This window comes from Triturus cristatus, chromosome 1_2, assembly GCF_964204655.1.
Source record: "Triturus cristatus chromosome 1_2, aTriCri1.1, whole genome shotgun sequence".
NCBI lineage: Eukaryota > Metazoa > Chordata > Amphibia > Caudata > Salamandridae > Triturus > Triturus cristatus.
In genome coordinates, this window is record NC_140580.1 from 1121891355 (window position 1) to 1121916959 (window position 25605).

The 25605-nt window shown below is 47.2% G+C and overlaps 1 protein-coding gene across 1 annotated transcript; it reads right to left on the bottom strand.

Annotated features, from left to right (window-relative positions):
- Positions 1–2081: 2081 nt before the first annotated feature.
- LOC146868804 (uncharacterized) lies at positions 2082–20877 on the bottom strand. Its single transcript, XM_085624165.1, has 4 exons — positions 20802–20877; positions 5407–5508; positions 3834–3956; positions 2082–2421 (listed from the first exon to the last, which is right to left on the bottom strand). The coding sequence occupies exons 1-4, from the start codon at positions 20875–20877 to the stop codon at positions 2135–2137; spliced, it is 588 nt and encodes a 195-aa protein (XP_085480291.1). The 3' UTR covers positions 2082–2134.
- Positions 20878–25605: the final 4728 nt, after the last annotated feature.

Sequence of the window (25605 nt, forward strand, 5' to 3'; positions counted from 1 at the left end):
AAAAAAATGGTACTTCTACTGCAGGCCGATCCATTGCATTTGGAATATGGAATGTGGACTCACTCTGTACACGGCATACTGAGTTGGACAACACCATGATGATGACCACAGTGACGTAATATCTTCGCAGTCACTCAGTATGATCGGAGATGATTGATGGAATAAGTCAGGGCGTTTCATGAGTGGCATAAAAGTAAACAAGTCAACAACATCCACAGCAGACCTACATATCTGTGTAGTGGTGGAGTCGAGTGTAGTGGTATGACTGACAGCGGTGCATTGATTTAGTCACTTAATTTGTAAAATGCTATGTTGCTGTATATGGGCTTTGTCTGCCTCTGTCAAAAAATGTATGCTAAATGAAGGATGGGTCACAGTTGCCGTGGGCCTGCTCTGTCCTGTTGTTGTTGTTGTGGAGGGTTACCGCTGGAAAGAGAGTAGACATGATGTATCCATGCCACCACTGAAAGCGTTCTTGCTGCACTCCACCGTAATTTATGCATTTGTTTTCTCCTTGATTTTCAATATCCCTTTTGTTTTTCCATCTACAATTACAGGCCGGCCCTTACCATGTGCTATACTGGGAAAAACAACTCACACTTACCTTATCAATCAGCATCCGCCAGGCAGGCAGTGGCGTCACCCAAGGTTGATGGACGGAGCGTCCATGGAAGGGAGGACCAAGAGGAATGCCAGGATGCAACTCCCCAATTTGACCAGGATATCATACAGTAACAGTAACAACAATCATCATCTTTTAAATAATTTGATTCATTTTTTATCTTCAATCATTACGACTGTGTGTTTTTGTTATTATGTTTGCTCTCTGCTTATAATTCATCCGTACAGCTATTTTTAAATTTTCTTTGCTATCATTAAAAGTAAGCCCGGTACAACAGAACAGAAACTGTATGTAATTCAGGTCTCTCTGAGGGCAGACGGGCAAGCCAAATTGCATAATATACTACTGCCCTGTACTGTCTAATTGTCTAGTAGTAGTTAGTAAGTAAGTACTACTTATCATCAACCATCAAGTTAATCATCATCATGCATGCATTTCCTTTTTCTCCCTTAACAGATTTATGGATATGGTCGTCTGCCAATATTTTGTTTTGTTGTTTGTTCATGCGTACTGTTTTTCTTTGTCAACCCTTTCCCCAAAGCCCCCTTTCCAACCATTCATCAAACCCTAACCCTCTTCCCCTGGGCTGTGTGATTTATTGAGGTGTGACTAAATTAAATGTACACCAATAATTGATCACATGCTTGCTGGGGCGGATGTGGCGAAAGCAACACTAATTCAATTTCAAGGCAGGGCGAGGATCTTCTTCTGCTTGCCCACCCATGATCAGTATATTTGCGAGGTAATTTTTTTCCCCAAAGGAACCTAATTCATCATTAATTGCCGGCATCGATTGGATTTGTCATCCTACTACACAGCACTAAAGGTTACGCTTATGTCGAGTGTAGTGACTCCACACAACTACAGTTTGTAACTTGTTGTATTAGGCTATCCCCGCCACCATTATGTTTTATTTACTTCGTTCTACTTCTCCTCCCAGAGTCTCTCTCAGGCGACTGACTGTCTAATTTCCTTTTTTTGCAAATGCTAATGCCAGTGTCTACTACTACCACCACAACCATGGCATCTCCATTCTCTTGGGAAACCAAACCATCATCACCATGCAGCCATTGCGATGCCTAACTTAAACATCAATCACAGGTAAGATAAGAAGTTTGGGGGAGGTATAATAATGGACTAGGAGGAGAGACTGACAGTACTAGTAGGACAAGTCACTAAGTGAGGGGTACCGCATCTATCTGTTTGTGTGATACAAAATTGGCAGATTATTTAAATCAAACACTGGCTGCGGCCCTGCAGCAGCAAGGAAACCATGTGATGTAACCCAGTAACTCCCCCCACAAAACTTTAACAACGTATGCTATGTTTAAGTATAAATATAATTTAATACCCTAACAAAAATAAACTATGTAAAAAAACGCCCAATTCCCAGCCACCAAAATAAGGATTAAAAAAGGGGCAATCAAACAGGGTCTTAAAGTTATCGGCGGGCTCTTCTGATGTCATTCTCCAGGACCTTGATCTTCTTCTTTAGCTCCTCTACCTGCTCCTCTAGACGTGCATTTCGGAGGAGCATGCGGCGTGCATATGCCCTGCAGTTGCATCCACGGGGAGCAGCAGTGCTGGATGTTGAATTGCGGTGGCGGGCGGCTGCCTGACCGCGGCGCCGTACCACTGGAGGGGCCTGGCTGGGGCATTGGAGGAGGCTGCAGCTGCGGCCGCCTCCTCCTCTACCAGAACCACTAGCCGCCGGTATTCTTTGCAGATGGCCTCTAGCTTCCGGCGCCCGGCCATGGCTACCAACTCCTTCCTGGTTGGTTTTGCTTGGGAAGGAGGAGCTATATCAAGAAAGAAAAAAATACTATTGTTGTAACCAGTACTCTTAGCAAAACAGTAACACAAAATTAATTCAACACATAGTGGCACAGTAGCACTAGCAAGCACAGTACATAACATTTGTGGTATTTATCTATCCTCCCACTTCCTTGGCCTCCAACATTTGTGGGAGTTTCAGGCATTATGCTAGCACTATGGTCTCGAGTACACAGTACACCAGTCTTCTTCTTCTCTCTTGTTTAGCAAAATTACGTAACCTTGTTGTAGCCGGCATGCCAGCTCAGTCAGCTTGCGCACAAGACAAACAAACTCGAGTCATGACGCATACTCACATTAGTTTTATTAACTACTGTCAGCAGGTGGGGAAGCTCGTATTTTTCTATTACGGGTGGCACTGGCCATACTCTGATACATCAAAGGCAACTGCTCAATTTCACTTTCACCCTGCCCTGACTACTACAAAAAGGCAGATGATATCTGATCCATGATAATTGCTTATATATGGGACGACATGAGGTAATTTGTTTTGATTGATTTTGTAACCAGCCGATAGGCCACCCATGACTGACACAGTCGAAAATAAATTAACTTAGGTAGGGAGTGGTCCTCGGAGTCGGAGGAAGGCGCTTGATAATAACTACATACATACACAATATATGTATGCTGTGCTTGCAAACTACTGTGAGTCAGGGGAGTATTCTGAAAATACAACTTATATTCCCCTCGGCTTTGCTACTGTGGTACGGTTTCTTTTACATTCTCTTCAAACTAAGACTCTTCATCCAGTGACAGTCTCCACCTATGCTATCTATGATGAATACCATCCAGGCATCCATCCATTCAAAGAAAATGTCTATCATTCTTCTTAATCTCTCAACAAACCTTAGTTTGTTTCACCAACAACAAACATTTATTCTTTTTGTTTTTAAACCACCACCCATGTGCCCTTTCTTGCTTGCCTTGGCTTTGAGTTTGACTCAAACACCACTGAGGATTCTTGCTGGTATCCACCCATACAGTTTCACCCACCCAGGCAGGCATCTTTTCTGTCACCTTCCACCCATTTTTCAACCACCCATGCATCTGATTCCTATGCATGCTTCCCATGTATCCTTCGCTGCCAGTCATATTACATCTCGCCCGTCCTTCGTCCTTCTTTCCCTTTTTCGTTCAACACATCCATCAAGGTCATCTGATCTGATTTTTAGTCTTCTCCATAAAACTTTCACAGCTGAGTTGAAGTCAGATGGAAGAGGCCATTGGTTACTGAACTCCTGCCGCTAATGCTATTGCTAATGCTAAGGGTGTCTTCTTCAACCGTTGTTCACAACAACTTCTTACTTACTAAGTCTCAACAGTACAGTGTACACCCTTGCAGCGAGTGTAATGTCAATAAGTAAGGAATATAACTTACCACCGTCCACCACTGCTGCTGGCTCATCCCCTGTAGCTCCTGCAGGTGCCGCATCTCCTGCTCCCACTGAAATGGCCACGTTGCCATCGCCGCTGGCCCCGGCACTGTTGGTCGGTAGTACGACTAGAAAAAAACATTACACCTTTTTTAGATGCAATATACACCTCCCCCTATTTATTCTTTTTCACTAGCAAGATTGAATCAAAAGTTAATGCATACATATACAACATACATCACTAGTACAAATCGGGCACTAGAGTAGAGTAGACACTAGTAGTGTTAATGTTATATGGTCCCTAGGGTCATTCGAGTCTACTCTTTGCTAAGTTAGCCTGAGCCATGCAAACATTTTAGCTTCGTGTCTTTTGCGCACGTTACCTCGCAGCTTGTTGTGTAAGACGCCTTTGAGCCCACATGAGCTCATACTGCTACTGTCTGAGCGCTGCGTACAAGGTTGAAAAACAAGCCACTTTGTTATGGAGTTCTGGTCAGTCCGTATTGCTTAGCCATAACATGCTACACTTTTTGGCAAGACTGAGATATCCTTGCATTATACTAACGCCTACCATTTTTCTCTTAACTGGCGGAAGATTCCCTTCTACGAACCAGAGCTTTGCAGAGCTTATGATGTAACCAGTACTTCTAGGTTCTAAGGTGAGGGGCCCCCCAGAATTCACTCAGAGATCTTCATTTACAATTTTATATAAACTATATTCCTACCAAGGGGAGGGTGCTTCTTCCACCACTGTTCAGTTATCATGATTTCCCCTTTTGTCTTCTATGAACTTGTAGTTGTAACAATGTTTATTGTTTTAATCTTATGCATTTTGTGTTGGTGCTGGCTCGTAAAACAACGTACAGAGCTGGTTAGTTGAAAATAAACCTTTTCAACTTACATAGACTCTGTGGTATTTGGTGTGGACTTACACGAGTGAGTGAGCGAAAGGGTGTGCATTGCTTCCGCAACTCTGATCGGTCGGGAGTGTTATGTTCTGGGTTGTCTAATCATTGGGTGTCTTCGAGGTGTTTCAGGGAGTTAATAAGACACTATAGCTAGTCGGTCAGGGGATTGTGGGTTCTGACTGAGGTGTGAGGAAGGTCCAACCTCCCATCACCAACGTCCTATTTTCTTGTGCATAGTTCTGTATGTGCAGAATCCCTACAATAGTAGCAGTACGTACTATCCTATCAAAAATAGTAAAATATCTGGTTGGGCATTTTGTTGGTGGGAATTGTCGAAAAGCCTCAAGATTAAGGAGACTAGAAGAGGACAACCCAAAGGACTGGGCTCAGTGGCTGGAGCTATTGGTGAATCTGAGTTTTTTTTTAAACCTTTTGAATAAAGAGTGGCCAACTGGGCAAGCTTAGCTACAGACTAATAGTAGTAGTACAGAGAGTCATAGCAGAGGCAGTTAGAGGCAGGGATAACAAGAATTTAGAAACAGATAGTCTAGATCGAAGAAGATTTTGTAAAAAATAGAATTAAGAAACCGAAATAATAGTTTGGAAAAAATAGAGGTGCAGTAAAAGTTAGGGAAGTATAATTACTAATATTAACAACAGGAGGACCTACTGGGGCCAGCAGCAGAGCCCTCGGTAGAGGAGCGTTCCTGGCCCAGGGAGGCATCTTCTCCAGCTCCCGCCAACTCTGACCCCGTCTTCTTGCCCCTGGGTGCTGATCATGAAAGATGTAAGAAAAAAAGAGACAAACATGGATGATTGCTGTGAAACAAATAAAATATTTTTTAAAACGCTCAAAAAAACATTTATGAAAACAACAATTGCAATAAAATTGACCTATCTAATTTGGTTGACTAGTATTGCCGGATTCACAGACCGTCTAGTTATTATTTATGAACACTAATCCAGTGTTCCATTTTGATTCCAGAAAACTATCCAAGCCTAAGTACCACCTGACCTAGCCCACCTATTCCAGATGGGCCAATTGCTCACTAAGTCTGCATTTCCATTTATTTTAGTCCTCAAAAGTGCATAGATGGAGGAAACATGCATACATTTTTGCATGCACCAAATTGTTGGTTGGTTGCTGATGATGTTCTGCTAGTGATAAGCCTATTACCACTCACTAAACAAACTACAAAAGGTTCTACTAAGGACTGGGGTAAGCAGCACTCAGCGGCACGTGACGTGACAGAGGATGCGTCACGCAGACCACTAAAATACTAATACGTAACTAAACCTATTAATCCACCACTATCTCTTCTTAGTGGCAGGAGGACAAAGGAAGGACTAGAGTCTCTCTAGCATTACCTAACTTAAGTTCTCTAAAGTAAACTCTTACATATTCATGCCAAGCAAGCGCAAAGTTGCAAACAAGTAAGATCACCAGCGCCAAGCACCTGTGTCATAAAAATCACAGAAGATTTTTAAACGTAATTTACCTGCAATGTAAGCAGGTGCATTTTTGCTGTATATAACACAGAGCAGAAGAACACAAAGTAGTAATATTAAATAGCTACTCACCAAGCCCCGGGACCTCCACTCCTAGCAGGTCCAGCAGGTCCTGCTGCCGTTCCAGGACATCGGACCACCGGTGTGTCAGCTGGTTATCGGTGCGCCGGACACCAGAGTAGCGAAACACTGCCCCTTTCCCCACCGCTGGCGACGCTCCCAGAGCCCGGACCCAGGCCTGCCGCCTGCTGCTGGCATCCTTGCCCTTGGCCTTTCCCTTGCCCATGGCCATGGTTCTGGGACTCGGGTGAGGGGCGGAAAAGAAAAGGGAGGGATTTGAAAAGTAAGTGAAAGAAATGAAAAAAGCAACTTACAGAAAAAGAGTGAAAAAGTAGTATAAAAAGTCAGAAAAAGTAGAACAAAACTCAAAATATAGAATCAGGAAAATAGAGAGATAGAAAATAAATAAAAAAGATTTTTAAAAGTGTACAGAAACAAAGGATTGCAAAGATAGAGGGAGGATAGAAAAGCAGGTCCAGAACCATATCAATACAGTGAAAAACAAGATGGCTGCGTCCATCGCGACGGCATGGGCAAGATCGCGCGATATTTCCCCCCCGAGCACGCAAAAAGCGTTGCGAACATGTAATACGCGTTCCCGAACAGGCAATACTCATCGCGAATGGGCGGGAGCACGCAAAATGTGACCCGGAACAGGAAATAAGCATTGCGAACGGGCGGGACAAGTGAAAAACAAGATGGCCGCGCCCATTAGCGATCGCATGGTCAAGTTAGCGAGATATTTTCCCGCGAGCACGCAAGAACACATCGCGAATGGGCGGGACAAGCAATTCCGCGTGTTCACAGAATGTCCGCGTGCTCGTGAAGATTTTTTACTAACGTGAATTCCGCCCACCCTTACTTGTCTCCTTTAACAATTGTTGCAATACATGTTGCTAAGCTCTACTCTATGACTACTATCCTTTCAATCATGGAGGAGATTTATGCCACACCATGTACCAATTTCTTTTCTCTCCCCCTCTCCTTCCTTCTTTCTCTTCTCAAGAGCTCCATATACAGATATTATTTTAATTTTGCAATGTACGTTTATCAATATACATCTATTAGCCACTTGGCGGATTGTATGAATTAGTTCCCCAATACTGGTAGTATTTTTTATCGTAAAGGATATCTGTTACTTTTGTTTCCGTTAGAATCGGTTTCATCATTGTTATAGGTCAATGAAGAGCTTTTTTCCTCTGACTTCTTAGATAGTACTTATAGCACTTTGCACTTTATCACAGGTGACTATATGGGAGTCTTATGTAGAAAGGCGTTAGGCACTTGTCTTTTGGTCTGTTTTTTATGATTGGAGGGGATTTTGAGGCGTAATAAACTTTTTCTAGTATGTTTTTATGCTTTTATCTGCTCTTACATAAACACTTTAATGAAATTCATTATTATAACGCTAATTTATTATTGAGTGTTAATTATTGTGATTTTTCACATGCACTGAAATATAAGTTATTATGAATAGTAATTATTTGTACACAGCAGACGTTCTCAAATTTGACATGTGTTTTCCTGTTTCACATTAGTGAAGAATGATATACGTTCTTTGCCAATGATTCACACTCCATTCGTTAGGCAATTAACTTTATGTGCTGTACTTACATATTTCTTCTCCCCTAACCTGAAGATGTCTTTTATGATTATTGTGAACGTTGTTATTTATTGTTCCACAAGATGGCGCACTCTTTCGTGAACAAGGTTTCCAGGTGCATACGAAACGCTTTGACAGTCTGTAGCTCACAAACGCTTTAATAAAGTTTCTTTGAACACTCACGAGGAGTTCCGCGGTATCCTTTTTGATTCTGTGCGGATACACTTCATATATATATATTATCTACTGGCGGTCGCCAGTAGATAGTTATAGTTAGGACCGAGTGTCCATAGGAAATCTCAAAATTCTATTTTGAATAACTTTGTCGCTGGTTGACGAATCCTCGCGAAATTTTCAAAACTAATGGGGCGCTCCGCTCAGCTCCTACCCTGAAAGTCTCGGGGTGATTCGTCAAGCGGGGGCTGAGAAAAAAGGGGGGTCCCAAAACGCGTTTTCCCCATGCATTTTCCCATAGGACCTTTAGTCGAAGGTACAGCCCGAACGGCTGAACAGAATTACTTGAAATTTGGCAAAGAGGTAGTCCTCAGGTCAGGGATGTGCCTTTTGCATATATGGTGTCAATCTGTTCAGTAGTTCCTGAGAAAATTGCACCCTAACGTGCACGAGCGTAATTGTGATTGGTGGTTACATGTCAGTCAACATTCGAATCGGTCGAAATCAGGAAGTGTCGTCCGCCATTTTGTGTGTGACAGTGAAAAAGAAAGGTGGAGAACGTGAAAAGGGGGCAGGGTACAGAGTTCCTGACCCCCTAGCTTTTGTCAGGGGGTCCCTGAAGGACCCCAAAGGGTGAAAAAAACATTTTATTTTTTTTCAAATATCGCGAGGTGCGCGCACAGCGCAAACAAATCATTAAAAAAATAGAATTAAAAATCAAATTTAAGTGTTTAGATGTTAGGTGGCTCTAAAAAGAGCCGTTGTGTTAATTGAGGAACGGAGGAACAAAAAAATGAAAAAAATTATTAGGTGCCGCATGTGTGCTGCTGTATCTTGCTCTCTATTAGGGGAATGCTGGTGTCACCATAAGAGAGAAGAGCATTGCACGCATTGCACCGTATATGCACCCTCTTGAACAGAGGGTGCATATCCAGAGGAACAGAAGCAGGTGAAGCTGCCGCCGCAGATGAAGTGCTCGGCTGAGCTGCCGATGATATGCTCGGCTGAGCTGCTGCGGATGTGCTCGGCTGAGCTGCTGGAGGGTTGTCTCTAGCAGCTCGAGCATAAGCCACAGGATGTACTCCTTTAACGTGCCTGATCATAGTGAAAATACTGAAAGAGTATTTCTTTTTAGGATCTCCTCTTGATAAGACAACACCACAAATAGTGCAGGTGACTTTCGGAGCATTCACCTTCTTCTGCCCCTGTGGAAATGTAAAAAATTGCCATAATATAAAAGAGTCTTTCTGTTTCCTCTGTCTCTGTGGCACAAGGGTCTCCTGCTCACTCCCAGAAGATGACTGCTGCTCTGACATTCTCAAGTACTGGAGTACTGGAAAAGCTGCTCAGCTCCTTCTCCCAGGAAATCAGAAGAAATAATGAGGGGAGTGGGTGTGGTGTTGGAAGTTTCTGGAACTGAAACTACTATAAACCAATAAAAAGTGTTGTTTCTTAATCACATGACCTGAAACTACTATAAACCAATGAAAAGTGTTGTTTCTTAATCACATGACTTGCCGTGCGCGCACGGAGCACGCGCGCATGCGCGTATGGAGCACACGCGCATGCGCGTATGGAGCATGCGCGTACGGAGCACACACTCATGCGCATACGGAGCACGCGCTCATGCGCGTACGGAGCATGCACGTACGGAGCACACACGCATGCGCGTACGGAGCATGCGCGTACGGAGCACGTGCGCATGCGCGCGTGCTCCGCATGCACATACGGAGCATGCGCGCATGTGCGTACGGAGCACGCGCCCACGGAGCACGCACGACGTACGCAAGCGCACACGGAGCACGTACGCATGCGCACACGGAGCACGTACGCATGCGCGCACCGTGCGCGCACCTTACGCGCACGGTGCGCGCAACCCTTAAAAAAAAAAATAATTTAAGTGTTTATCAGTTTATAGAAGATATTAACTATGCTGTTCAACTTTATCCAAATTAAAAAAAAAAAGAGCTGAGCCATTCCATATTAAAGGATACAGTTAATCTATAACTATATAAATAGGTAGCTTATTGTAAAACAAATATTTAAAAAATATAATAATACATTCATAAATTAGCATTTAAAAAACCTTGCAAATTCACTTAAAAAACCATAGGTTTCACACACGTTATAGTTAGGAATTAGCATTTAAAAAACCGTGCAAATTCACTGAAAAAACCATAGGTTTCACACACGTTATAGTTAGGAATTAGCATTTAAAAAACCTTGCAAATTCACTGAAAAAACCATAGGTGTCACACACGTTATAGTTAGGAATTAGCATTTAAAAAACCTTTCAAATTCACTGAAAAAACCATAGGTTTCACACATGTTATAGTTAGCTGGACATTTCACTCGTACAAAACCATTGAAATTCCCCTGTTATAGTTAGTTCAGCTAACTATAACTCGCGCGCCCGCAATCCACTGCTGATGACGTCACATATTACATCACTCATAACATGGTCAGTGACATCACTCATGACATCACTGATGACATCTCAAATGACATCACTGATGACATTATCCTTGTGCAAGAGTGGCAGACCTCCTCTTATCCGAATATAAACTTTGATACACACATTGAAAAATACAAACTAAGGTTTTGAATACTATAGAGATACCAATACCAGTTAGAACAACCTATTCAGTAATTCCAAAATCTACATACGCATCCACTCATTCATCAACACTTCTATATAGTCACTCATACATGTACTCAGTCATCATATGTACTCATACACCTATACATCCTGTTACACACCTACACTCATACATAGAGTTACTCACACACATATTCACACATGCAAATAAACATCCATTTACTTGCATATACAGCTATACAGACACCAGTACACTTACTTCTACAGAAACGTACACATACTTACTCTCTAAAACAATCACTTATAGAAACACATACTTATTTATACAGGAACTCTTCCAATCTCTCACTCTCATATATCCTCACTTATATACATCAATACTCACATATACTAGTTCAAAACATATGAACTTACTCATAAAGACACTATTGAGACAGTCATTCACTCTCTTACTCACCCATACACACACTCATCCACCCATACTGTCCTGCTCACATACTGTCTTCAAAATACATACAAATAGTGAGTCACTCATTCATGCATCCATACGCTAAGTAACATCCCCCACTGAACCATACAGACACTCATACTGATACTCTAAAAACGAACTAATAACCCATATACACACTCATGTAGCTACTCACCAACCCATGCAGCCACTTATACACAAAGCGAGACGCTGATACAGATATTTAAATATTTAAACATTACTCACTAATACTTGTATTCACTAAGATACTGTTAATAAGTCAGTTATACAATTAATTTTACCCAAAAAAAACATCCATTTAGACACTTATTTACCCATTTTTTCTTCCATTAACCTTTAGATATACATATATAAAAAATATTTATTTTTCAGAAAGACACACATTCACTGGATGATGTCATCAGTGATGTCATCAGTGATGTCATTTGAGATGTCATCAGTGATGTCATGAGTGATGTCACTGACCATGTCATGAGTGATGTAATATGTGACGTCATCAGCAGTGGATTGCGGGCGCGCAAGTTATAGTTAGCTGAACTAACTATAACGGGGGAATTTCAATGGTTTTGTACGAGTGAAATGTCCAGCTAACTATAACATGTGTGAAACCTATGGTTTTTTCAGTGAATATATCTATATATATATATATATATATATATATATATATATATATATATATCGCAAAATGTTGTCACAGGACACACAGGACTGCGCACTCCGGCTCATAGTTGATTACATACATTTATTCAACCTTTTTCAGAGAGTAAAAACTAGCAAACGCATTTCAGCCACGTGGCCTTCGTCAATGTTAGTTACCACACATATTTTTTCACTTTATACCAAGAAAACAAATCATTGGTTGATAATTCATCACAAAAATAAAGAAAGGACTTGTGCAAGGGTGATCTCTTAAGCATTTCTGTGTCAGCTATTTTAACACATACCTGCTAAACACAGCTGGTAAGACATCTCTCCTTAATCAGTGGAGAGGAAACTGATGTTAAGAATATATTTTAGAGCGTCACTGATGTGACAACTTCAAAATGAATTATTATAGATCATAATTCCATACTTGCAGGTCAAACAAACCTTAGCCCCAATTACACCCTTGTACTATTTTCAACATTGGTCTAAATCAGTATACAGAATTGCGCCCTGTATGGGCCTTTTGTTACCAATGGTTGACACTCGCATCAATCAAATAACATTGTGTTTACCATCCCCATTGTAATAGAGAGACAATTCATGAAATAACACATTTTACGAAAAACACATATGTGTGAGAGTAAGACCCGCTGACAAATCATGCCCTTGATGGGCAGAAAATCTATTACAATTCCATCATTGCATCATTTTATCATCAGATAAATTTGTCCTTACAGTAGCCATTGTAATGATGATAGGCAAATGATTTTGGCCTAACAAGATAACACATTTCACAAGAACATATATGGGTTAAAAAAAAGGCTACGAACAAATTGTGCCCTAATGGGCAAATGGTCAGCTACATGCTTTCAACCCACAAATGACCAGAGTTCCCCCTCACTGTTGAACCCCCAGGGGGTACGGGTTTGAAGCTCAATTATATATCTTGCCTCCAGCTGTCGCAACAGTTTGACCCTATCTCCTCCCCTCTCTTTCACTGGGACCTGATTCAGACAGAATTAAAAGCAACTTGTCACTTCTGGAGTTATGGGCTTCGACGAAGTGTCTGGCCACTGGATAAGAATTGTCAAGATTGGTGATTGCCCGTGTGTGCTCCAATATACGTTTGTTCGCTGGATGGATTGTACTCCCAACATATTGGAGACCACACGGGCAAACCAAACAATACACCACAAAATTGGTGTTACAATTGAGAAATTTACTGATATTTTGTTTGACTTTCTTTCCTGGAACTGAATAATCCTTTACCTTGATACTATTTTTGCATGCCTGGCAGGTAGTGCAGGGATATAACCCTGTGATAGGTGTTCTCCTAGCTGCTGCCTCTTTCGGCTTTGAACTAAAATATCTTTTAGTGAAGCATTTTTTCCTGTAGGTGAGATCTGGTCTGCTTGGTAATAGTCGTCCAATCACACTATCTGTCCAAAGAACTTTCCAATTCCGCTGGACAAGACCTCTGATCTTGTGTGACTCAGCTAAAAAGCCAAGAATCAACCTAACAACTGATGCATCATCTTCAGTGTAAGATGCTTTAGATGGTTTGTAGGTAAGTAGTTCCTGTCTCTCTTTCGATTGCACCTTTACAGCAGCATTGTGTAATATGATTCTTATACCCTCTCTTTCTGAATCTACTGAGGGATTCACTTGCTGCTTTAGAATAATCATCTGCAAGTGAACAGTTTATTTTGAGTCTCAGTAATTCCCCATAGGAGATACTGTGAATCCAGCTGTGTTGGTGCTGGCTTTGTGAATGTAACACGGTATTGCCTGCTGTCGGCTTCCTATACAGTTTTGTGCATATTCTGTCTTCTGCCACAAAAACTAGGAGATCTAGAAAGGCTACCTCTTTACTGCTAATGTTGCTGGTAAATCTTAAATTCAGGTAATTGTTATTTAAGATCTGAATATATTCCTCAGCTTCCGCAGAAGTGTCTCTCCAGACGATGAAAAGATCGTTGATATATCTCGCCCATAAGGCTATCTTATTGACCCACCTTTCATTTTCCTCTGTCCAGGCCACGTGCTTCTCCCACCAGCCTACAAAAAGATTCACATAGCTGGGGGTGATGCACGTGCCCATTACTGTTCCCAGGATCTGTAGGTATAATTGCTCATCAAACAGAAAGATATTGTTGTTCAGGCAAAATTCAACAATCTCGAGTAACATTCCACTGTGAGCTTGAAATTTTAACAATCTTGTTTTCAGAAAATATTCAAGAGACGACAGGCCATGGTAATGTGCAATACAAGTATAAAGGTGTAGGACCGGGGGTCACCAGGCCCTATGGGGGTAGCGTGGCGCGAGCAGGTAGGCATCCAAGGGCTTACGTGTAAAGTGACCATACAGCACACACATCCACTGAGACAGGAAACGCATGCAATAATTGACACCACACAGTAGGTTGAATAAAACCAATCAGTTTTATCTAGTTCAACATTAGTATCAAAAGCATCTCATTAGGAATAGATTGGCAGTTCATTAAAACATCAAAACCTGGCCTTGAATCAAAGCGCGACACCTGGTGATCCTGGGGAGCATCAAACACAGCGTTTACGCAAAGCGCTGCACATAACAATTCATTCGCGCTTCAAACATGGCAGGTAAACATAGCGCTGCACATAGCAATTCATTAGCGCTTCAAAACTTGGCATATAGACCTAGCACTGCACATAGCAATTCCTTAGCGCGGCAAAACATGGCATATAACATAGCGCTACACATAGCACCTCAATAGCGCTCAGAACATGGCATTTAACATAGCGCTGCACAGAGCAATTCATTAGCGCTAGACTGGGCAATTACTTCAAGCGTTGAACATGGAATATCACTGGGCCAGACAGCAAAGCTCTGAACCTGGCAATTAAACAAGGTATTGACTATGGCTCTTCCTGCGGGCATGAAGCGGGGTCTCTGAGACCACTCTCCCATAGTCCAGCCGGAATAGTACGTCCCGCCAGGTAGGGGTGGAGTCGCTCTTAGTGGTACCCTTGGTTTTTCCCCTCCTTTCAGTCAGGCACCTAGTGAAGGGGCCGTGGCCCAGTTCATTCGCGCTCTGTGGCAGTGGGGGCCTAGCGGCTCCACGATAGATTTCCCCGGGGAGGGGCGTGCTCCGGGCCTCGTGGGCCTCCCGCCCCCCTCCCTGGGAATTACCTTTCTCTTTGGCCTCCGCGAGGCCCTTGCGCCGGTTCCTCAGTTGGGAGGGGCTCCCTCCTCCTCACGAGCCTCCCGCCAGTCCACACTCTACCCGGCGCTGTCCGGGGCCGGCGGGGACCTCGCGGCGGCATCTCCGGCCTCCCGGCGATGTCCGGGTCGATATCCTCCCCAGCAGCGATGGACCAGCAAGGTGGTTGGGGGTTGAGGCGCGCCCGCGACTGCCGTTGGCAGCGCGGCCTGCGGGGGCACGGCCTCTACTGCCTCAGAAGTCGGCGGGGGCGGCATCGGGCAGCCCGCACCGTCACGTGATGCTGGAGGCTGGCTTCCAGGCCTAGCGCGGCCTTCTTTACCCTACGGCGGCCCTCTTCCCGTTACGGGTTTCTTGCATAGTTTGGTTGAATTTTTGTCGAATCCCCGTGGTCGTGGCGGGGCCCCTTTCTTCTCCACGGGCCCCGTGGAGGTCAGGGAATAATCTACTCGGCCCCGGGCCGCAGCGGTGAGCTGTTCCTTCTTGGCATCCCCGGAGGGGGTGGCCGAAATTAAGGGGTGGCCTGTAGCCTGGGGTGGCGATTTATTCGGTGCCAAGCGCCCCCTTACTCCCACAATGATGCCCTAGCTCAGGGCAGGTAGGCTGGGAGGTGGCAGGCCCCACGCCAGTGGCAGAACAAGCTAGGGAGGGAGCCCAGGTTAAGTCAGGGAGCGCAGGAGTGGCACACCGCAGATACCTGGTTGATCCCCCAGCAGTTCTGTGGTAAGTTTCTGAGGTAAGTTTCTGTAGTAAGTTTCTGTGGTAAGTTTCTGTAGTCCTTTTGGCGCTTGTTGGTTCTGGCGCCCTTAGTAGTTTTGTTCCTTGGGGGGGGGTAGGTTGAGTTGGTGACTGGAGGGAGGTCTCAGTCAGGCTTGGTAGGTTGTCCCTGGGTTCCCCTCCCGCTGGGCCAGATCAGTGGGCTAGTTCAGGATCCCTCACTCAACTTAAAAGGCAGCACCTAAGCCCTGTCACTTTCAGTGGCATAGGTCCCTGACTAAAACTCCTGCGTAGGTTCCCCCAGGTCTGCGTCGCCCCAACTGACTAAAAATGTTCCCTCCTTTCCTTAAGTATCCCTAGGTCAGGTGACCACACTCTAAGGCGGCAAAAGTAAACCCCACCCTTCTTCTAGAAGGTTCCAGCAAATTCCAGGAGCTTCCCCACTCTAGCTATAGGACAAAAAGGCGGGCTGGTGTTGCAACAATGTTGTAGGGTCCCAGCCAGCTCCTGGCAACAAGGGTGCTACTAAAAAGGCCACTCCGCAGTAGCAGGGGCCTGTGGCAGCCATATTGGGGAAGAGAGCACCTGCACCTTAACACTGATTAGCAGTGGAAAGGCGCTCGGAGACCTAAGGCCAACGAAAAAGAGGGTGGAAAAAATGAGGCAAGGGCAAAAAATACAGGGAAAGACCACCCTAGGGCTGACAGGTCTAACACGCGTCCCCCCCAGCCGAAAGAGGGGAGAGCTACCCAACCTCTAGGGAGTTCTCATCGCTAAGGCGGAAAAACCGGGAGAGACCGCCATCATTGGCGTGGTCAACTCCGGGCCGATGTTCCACCCGAAAGTCCATCCCCTGTAGGGAAATGGACCACCTTAGCAGCTTGGGATTTTCGCCTCTCATCTGCATGAGCCAGCGAAGGGGGCGGTGGTCCGTCTGAATCAGGAAGTGAGAGCCAAAGAGGTATGGCCTCAACTTCTTCACAGCCCAAACCACCGCGAAGGCTTCTCGCTCGATGGTGCTCCATCGTTGTTCCCGAGGGCGGAGTCTTCTGGAGATAAAGGCCACAGGTTGATCTTGGCCTTCGGTGTTGAGTTGCGAGAGCACCGCACCTATGCCGTGCTCAGAGGCGTCCGTCTGTACTATGAATTCTTTTGCGAAGTCAGGTGTCGCAAGCACCGGAGCGGTACACATCGAGTGTTTCAGAGTTTCAAATGCCTCTTGGCAAGCAGCCGTCCAGATTACTTTTCGTGGCTGCTTCTTGGACGTCAATACTGTCAAGGGGGCTACGATGGTGCCATATCCTTGACAAACCGGCGGTAATACCCAGTGAGGCTGAGGAAAGCTCGGACCTCAGTTTGGGTCTTGGGGGGCTCCCAGGCCAAGATGGTCTCAATTTTGGCCTGGAGGGGTTGCACCTTACCCCCGCCCACCAGATGTCCCAGGTAAACGACAGATCCCTGTCCAATCTGGCACTTGCTGGCCTTGATAGTCAGACCAGCACGTTGCAGAGCCTGCAGTACCTCCTGGAGGTGCTCCAGATGGTCCTCCCAGGTGCTACTGAAGACAGCTATGTCATCCAGATATGCCGCTGAGAAGGACTCCAGGCCAGCACCTGGTTCACCAACTGCTGGAAGGTGGCCGGAGCATTCTTGAGCCCGAAGGGCATCACTCTGAATTGGAAGTGGCCCTCGGGGGTGGAGAACGCTGTTTTCTCCCTTGCTCCATCGGCAATGGCAAATTGCCAGTACCCAGACGTCAAATCGATGGTGCTGAGGTACCGGCTGCTCCCAGCCAGTCAACCAGCTCGTCTGCCCATGGGATCGGGTGAGCGTCTGTCTTCGTGACAGAGTTCAATCCCCTGTAGTCCACACAAAACTGCAGTTCTGGTGTGGTGCCCGGTGGGGCCGCTTTCGGCACCAACACCACCGGACTAGCCCATGGGCTGCTGGAAGGTTCGATCACCCCCAGCTCCAGCATTTTCGCTACCTCACTCTGGATGCTGTTCTTCACTCGGTCAGATAGCCGGTAAGACTTGTTCTTTACCAGTGGGCTGTCTCCTGTGTCCACATCATGGGTACACAAATGAGTGATTCCAGGCGTGAGGGAGAACAACGAGGCGTACTGCCCCAACACCTGGCGGCAGTCCCTCTGTTGCTCTGGGGTCAAGGATGGGGAGAGGATCACGCCCTCCACCGATCCATCCTTCTCCTGGGCCGCCAGAAGGACAGGAAGAGCCTCACTCTCTTCCTCCTCGCTCCCATCCGTCACCATGAGGAGAGCAAGCTCCGATCGCTCATGGTGCGGCTTCAGGCGGTTGAAGTGGAGCACCCGATGGGGCTGACGGGAGGTCTTTAAGTCAACGACATAGGTCGTCTGGCCTCGTCGCTCCACAATTTCGTACGGACCAGTCCACCGGTCCTGGAGGGCGCTAAGTTCCCCAGGCTCCATGACCCACACCTTCTGTCCAGCGTCCAACTCTACCGTCCGAGCGTTGCGGTCATATCACTCCTTCATGACGGCTTGGCTAGCCTCCAGATTCTCTGAGGCTGCCTTCCACAGCTTGGCCATCTGGCTGCGGAATGCCAGCATGTAGCTGACAACATCACAGGGAAGCTTCTTCGAAGTCTTCTCCCACCCCTCCTTCACTAGGCTGAGGGGCCCCCTAACGGGATGGCCATAGAGCAGCTCAAAAGGGCTGAACCCGACTCCCTTCTGCGGCACCTCACGGTAGGAGAACAGCAGGCAAGGGAGGAGGACGTCCCACTTCTGCCTCAAGTCCTCTGGCAGGCTCCGGATCACCCCCTTTAAGGTTTTGTTAAAGTGCTCTACGAGCCCGTTAGTCTGGGGGTGGTAAGGAGAGGAGAACCGATAGGTCACCCCACACTCCTTCCACATGGCCTGCATGTAGGCCGACATGAAATTCGTGCCCCTGTCTGACACCACGACCTTGGGGAATCCCACTCGGGTAAAAATCCCCAACAGGGCCCGCGCCACCACCGGTGCAGTGATGGTCCTCAGAGGAATAGCCTCCGGGTACCGAGTGGCGTGGTCCACTAATACCAAAATGAACCGGTGTCCCGCTGAGGTCGGAGGGTCCAACGGCCCAACAATGTCGATTCCGACCCGCTCAAAAGGGGTCCCGACCACCGGGAGCGGTTCCAAAGGGACCTTCAGTTTAGTCCCAGTCTTGCCACTCACCTGGCAAGACTTACAGGTCTTACAATAGGTGTCAGAGGCAACTCTCATCCTGGGCCAATAAAAATGAGGGACCAACCGCGCAAAGGTTTTGTCCTGGTCCAGGTGTCCGGCTAAGGGCATCTCATGCGCCAACTCCAACAGGAAGGCCCGGTAGCATTGGGGGACCACTAAGGCCCTTTAAGATCCATGCACCGGAACCTTAGGCTCACTGTAAAGGAGGCCATCCTCCCAATACACGTGATAACCGCCAGTCTCCTGATTGGCCGCTTGGGCTTCGGCCTGCCACCGCATGCCATCAGGCGTGGGGCACTCCCTCTGCACCTGACAAAATTGCTCCCGGGTAGGCCCTCCTTCCACATGCCAGTCGGCAAGGGTCGGCAAGTCCCCCACGGGAACGACATCCACCTCCGCGGACTCCGGGGGTACCTCCGCGGGCTCCCCATCCATCACACGGGGCGTGTCCTCCACCACATTCTCCTCTCCAAAATCGGCGTTGGGTTGGGCCATTATCCCAGGCTCCAACCCGGGTTGAGTTCCATGCCGGGCAGCCATGGACCATGTGACTACGCAAATCCAATCTGGTAACCCCAGCATCTCAGTATGGGCTCGAAATTCCACATCTTCCCAGTCGGTGTGCTCTAGATCGTTCCCTAGTAAGCACCCCACAGGCAAGGCAGGGCTCACCGCAACTCTCAATAGGCCTTTGACTCCTCCCCACTCAAAGGGAACTTGAGCCACTGGATAGTGACTCACACTGCCGTCAGCCAACACGGCCGGATGGAACTCCTCAGGGATCACCTGCTCAGGGGACACCAGCCGCCTCACTACGGTGGTCACGCTGGCACCTGTGTCCCTCAGAGCCTCCACCTCCTCCCCGTTAACCCTCACCCTCTGCTGGTACTTAGCAGTGTTCGGGGGTAGGGACACCACTGGGACCATCTCTCTATCCCCGAGTGAAACCAGGGTCAGGCCTGTCCACTCCCCTTCCCTATCTAGGGGCAGCTCCACCCCAAGCGCTACACTAGCCACCCCGGGGCTCTTCCCGCTCGGTCGGGCTGGGGGTCTCTTGCGACACTTAGGATTGCCCTTGTAGTGTCCAATCTCCCCACATTCATAGCACCGCACAATCCTTGGCTGCTGACTCTTGTCAGGGTAGGTGGGCTTTGGGGAATTCGACTGCGGTGGGGTCCCTACTACTTTCCCAAACTGTCTAGTTTGTGGGCCTCTGGAGAACTCCACCTTTTTATCTCCCCCTCTTTCTTCTGGGGGAAACCCTGTCCGCCTTTCGGGCCATCTCCCCCGGGGCCCTTGTGAGACACCCGGGTGCTAACCCAAATGTCCGCCTCCTCCGCAAGCTCATGGGGATCAGTCAACTTGCGGTCCACCAGATGTTGGCGCAGCTCCGGAAAACACTTATACAAGAGGTGCTCCCTTAAAAACAGATTATACAAGCCCTCGTAATCCTGCACCTCGCTGCCACGCCCCCAACCATCTAGCGCCTTACGGGCATAATCAAAAAAATCCACCCAATTTTGCGTGCACAGCTTATGGCTGCCACGGAACTTCTGCCGATACCTTTCAGGATTGAGGCCAAATTTCTTAAGTAGCACCTCTTTCATGGGGGCATACCTGACCTGATCGGCCTTTGCTAGGTACAAAAGGGTGTCCCTGACATTGGGAGGTATGTAGCGATACAGGCCACCCCCCCAGTTGCTTTCAGGTACCCCATGGGCTGTCAAGGCCACCTCATATGCCTCCAGCCACTTGGCGATGACATCCCCCACGTGTAACTGGCAATCACATCCTTGGGTAGATAAAATTTTGGCTCCTGATGAGCCTTTGGTACGCTGCCACCATTATCTTTACCTGACGCATTCAACTGTAGAGCTCGCAGCTCCAGCTCTTTAAGCTGAAGCTCGTGCGCCAGCTTCTTCTCTTCCATCGCTAGTCGTCTATTTTCCCTTTCGTGTTCTAGCTTGGCAAGCTCCCACTTCAACTGCCTTTCCTCCCTCCTGTCCTCGTACTCTTCTGGCGACGCACTCCTCCTAGACCCTGCACTACTGCTTGCCCCGGAACGTCTCCCTGGTGGCAAGTTTTCAGAAACATCAACCTTGAGCAGGTCTAGCTCCTCCTGCGCGCTCTCCTCCTGAGGTGCACCCTGCCCCTCCTGTCCCCCATCCCCTCTACCCTCTGGGTGGGCCTCTACCCATGCCCTCAAGGCTGCACGGAGTTCCGGTCCTTTGGCTCTCCGCACCCCCGGCACCCCCATCCCCTGCCCGAATTCTCTCAGCTGCCTTACTGTATACCCCTCAAGGTTGGCTAACTGGAGCTCCATTGTGACAGGTGGGGACCCAGACATCAAGGCAAGAAAAATACTAGTATGTGAGTAATAGTGTTGGGCTAACCAGGACTCCACACACTCAGTCTAGACAGTGGGGGTCAATTAATGCAGCAATAAAAGATGCAGAGCTAAAATACACAATAGGTGTCTCATTGCGGCGCCCTCTGTCTCACTGGAGGGTGCTGTATAGTCACAGGTCCTTATCCCACCGCTCGCCAACAATGTAGGACCGGGGGTCACCAGGCCCTATGGGGGTAGCGTGGCGCGAGCAGGTAGGCATCCAAGGGCTTACGTGTAAAGTGACCATATAGCAAATACATCCACTGAGACAGGAAACGCACGCAATAATTGACACCACACAGTAGGTTGAATAAAACCAATCAGTTTTATCTAGTTCAACATTAGTATCAAAAGCATCTCATTAGGAATAGATTGGCAGTTCATTAAAACATCAAAACCTGGCCTTGAATCAAAGCGCGACACCTGGTGATCCTGGGGAGCGTCAAACACAGCGTTTACGCAAAGCGCTGCACATAGCAATTCCCACAGTCCAGCCGGAATAGTATGTCCTGCCAGGTAGGGGTGGAGTCGCTCTTAGTGGTACCCTTGGTTCTCCACCTCCTTTCAGTCAGGCACCTAGTGAAGGGGCCGTGGCCCAGTTCATTCATGCTCTGTGGCAGTGGGGGCCTAGCGGCTCCACGATAGATTTCCCCGGGGGAGGGGCGTGCTCTGGGCCTCGTGGGCCTTTCGCCCTTCTCCCCGGGAATTACCTGTCTCTTCGGCCTCCGCGAGGCCCTTGCGCCGGTTCCTCAGTTGGGAGGGGCTCCCTCCTCCTCACGAGCCTCCTGCCAGTTCACACTCTACCCGGCGCTGTCCGGGGCCGGCGGGGACCTCGCGGCGGGATCTCTGGCCTCCCGGCGATGTCCGGGACGAGGGCCTCCCCAGCAGCAATGGACCAGCTAGGTGGTTGGGGGGCGGCGTCGGGCAGCCCGCCCCCGTCACGTGATGCTGGAGGCTGGCTTACAGGCCTAGCGCGGCCTTCTTTACCCTACGGCGGCCCTCTCCCCGTTACGGGCGGCGCCGTGCGGACGTCTTTGGTCGTGGCGGGGCCCTGGTCTTCCCCGTGGGCCCCATGGAGGTCAGGGGATAATCTACTCGGCCCCGGGCCGCAGCGGTGAGCTGTTCCTTCTTGGTATCCCCGGCGGGGGTGGCCGAAATTAAGGGGTGGCCTGTAGCCTGGGGGGTGGCGATTTATTCGGAGCCCATCACCCCCTTACTCCCACAATGACGCCATAGCTCAGGGCAGGTAGGCTGGGAGGTGGCAGGCCACACGCCAGTGGCAGAACAAGCTAGGGAGGGAGCCCAGGTTAAGTCAGGGAGCGCTGGAGTGGCACACCGCAGATACCTGGTCGATCCCCCAGCAGTTCTGTGGTAAGTTTCTGAGGTAAGTTTCTGTAGTAAGTTTCTGTGGTAAGTTTCTGTAGTAAGTTTCTGTGGTAAGTTTCTGTAGTCCTTTTGGGGCTTGTTGGTTCTGGCGCCCTTAGTAGTTTTGTTCCTGGGGGGGGGGGGGTAGGTTGAGTTGGTGACTGGAGGGAGGTCTCAGTCAGGCTTGGTAGGTTGTCCCTGGGTTCCCCTCCCGCTGGGCCAGATCAGTGGGCTAGTTCAGGATCCCTCACTCAACTTAAAAGGCAGCACCTAAGCCCTGTCACTTTCAGTGGCATAGGTCCCTGACTAGGCCCTACCACCTAAAACTCCTGCGTAGGTTCCCCCAGGTCTGCGTCGCCCCAACTGACTAAAAATGTTCCTTCCTTTCCTTAAGTATCCCTAGGTCAGGTGACCACACTCTAAGGCGGCAAAAGTAAACCCCACCCTTCTTCTAGAAGGTTCCAGCAAGTTCCAGGAGCTTCCCCACTCTAGCTATAGGACAAAAAGGCGGGCTGGTGTCGCAACAATGTTGTAGGGTCCCAGCCAGCTCCTGGCAACTAGGGTGCTACTAAAAAGGCCACTCCGCAGTAGCAGGGGCCTGTGCCAGCCATATTGGGGGAAGAGAGCACCTGCACCTTAACACTGATTAGCAGTGGAAAGGCGGTCGGAGACCTAAGGCCTACGAAAAAGAGGGTGGAAAAAATGAGGCAAGGGCAAAAAATACAGGGAAAGACCACCCTAGGGCTGACAGGTCTAACAAAAGGCTTGTAATGTCCACGGTGATTAATAGAAAGTCTGATTCCCAGCATATATTCTGAATCCGCCGTAACAAATCTGTTGTGTCCTGAATGAAGAAACTCAAGTCTCTCACCATTGGAAAGAGAAAATAATCAGCATACATGGATGCTTTTTCCAAAAGGCTTCCTTTACTGGACACTATTGGTCGTCCTGGCGGTTTAGTCAAGTCTTTATGGATTTTGGGTAAATGATAGAATGGGGGAACCACAGGAAAATCCACTTTCATATATTAATATTCATCCTCCTCCAGGACACCAATAGTTCTCCAATTATCAAGTAGTTCATAGAAAGCCAGGACACTCTCTTTCTTGTAACTCTCCGTATTGCCTAAAAGACGTAGTGCTTCCTCCTTGTACAGATCTTTGGACATGATCACGACGTTGCCGCCCGTATCTGACTGTTTAATAACCAAAGATGTATCGTACTTTAATGTCTTGACGGCAGCCCATTGGACCCTGGATAGATTATATTTTATTTTGTCTGTTGATTGTACGTGAGATGTTCGTAACTCATCAAGGTCCTTGATCATGGCCTCATAGAAGCAGTCTATTGTATCAAATAGTGTTCTGAGGATATCCTTGGATTTTGGTTTGAACTTGCTTCTACCACTTCTCTCTTCGATTCCCAATTTTTCTTTTGTCTCAGTTACATTTCCATTGTTGTTTAGCATTATATCCTGATTAGAGTCATGTAATGTATGCAAAGTTTGTAGTGCCTCGAAATCACGTCCAGTGAGGATGTCAGTTGCAGCTGGCAACGCTCCAACTTCGGGATCGGGGCGTCTAGGATGTAGAACACAAGATTTCTTCAGTTTTCATTTTTTGAACAAACTGGTAGAGATCAATTTCTGTTTGGACATAGTCCCATTAGGTCGTGGGACAAAACGCGAGTCCTTTTTGTAATACCCAGATTTCCATATTGGACAAAGATCTTTGCGGCAGGTTTACCACCGAGAGTGGAATTACTTCTTGTTGAAACCCCTCTTGCTCCTCGTCACCCCTGTTGAAAGTTTTTTTCCTGTTCTTTCCTCTTTGCCAGGACTGCGCACTCCGGCTCGTAGTTGATTATATAAATTTATTCGAGCTTCTTCAGAGAGTAAAAACTAACAAACGCGTTTCAGCCACCTGGCCTTCGACAATGTTAGTTACCACACATATTTTTTGACTTTATAACAAGAAAACAAATCATTGGTTGATAATTCATCACAAACATAAAGAAAGGACTTGTGCAAGGGTGATCTCTTAAGCGTTTCTGTGTCGACCATTTTAACACATACCTGCTAAACATAGCCGGTAAGGCCTCTCTCCCCAATCAGTGGAGAGGAAACTGATGTTAAGAAAATATTTTAGAGCATCACTGATGTGGCAACTTGGAAATTCATTATTATAGATCATAATTCCATACTTGCAGGTCAAACAAACCTTAAACCCAATTGCACCGTTGCACTATTTTCAACATTGGTCTAAATCAGTATACAGAAAAAGGGGGGTCCGAAAACGCGTTTTCTCCATGTTAATTTCCATAGGAAACTGTTGACACAGCTACAACCCGAACTGCTGAACGGAATTACACCAAATTTGTCAGAAAGGTAGCTCTTGGTGAAGAGTGCACTCTTTTTGTTAAATAGTGTTCATGAGAAATTTAAAGAATTCTCAGATATACAAGTAGGGACGTGGAGGATCTGCGAACTCTCCTGATCTCGAGCCTGCGATCTGATTGGCTGCCAACACTTCAAACCAGGAAGAGTTGGCAGCCATCTTTTGACTCGGTTGAACCGAGTCACAAGACAAATGGTCAAAAAAACTTTAAAAAATAAGAAAAGGGGACACAGTAGAAATACCCTGACCCCATAGGCCTGCTCAGGGCCAAAAAACTAATTAAAAAACATTTTGGTGGGATTCATTTTAGACCTTCTAATTCGGCTTAAATTTTCTTTAAAAGGCTCCCTCCGTGGTCCCTAACGTTGTGCCCCTATTCCAGGGGATGGGGTCCCCTGGGCCAAAAGTGGCCCGGGAGAAGTGGCCTCTCGGCCAAAGGTTACAGGGGTGTTATAGTTAGGCTGCCATTTCACTTGTACAAACCCGAGAAATTCAGCCGTTATAGTTA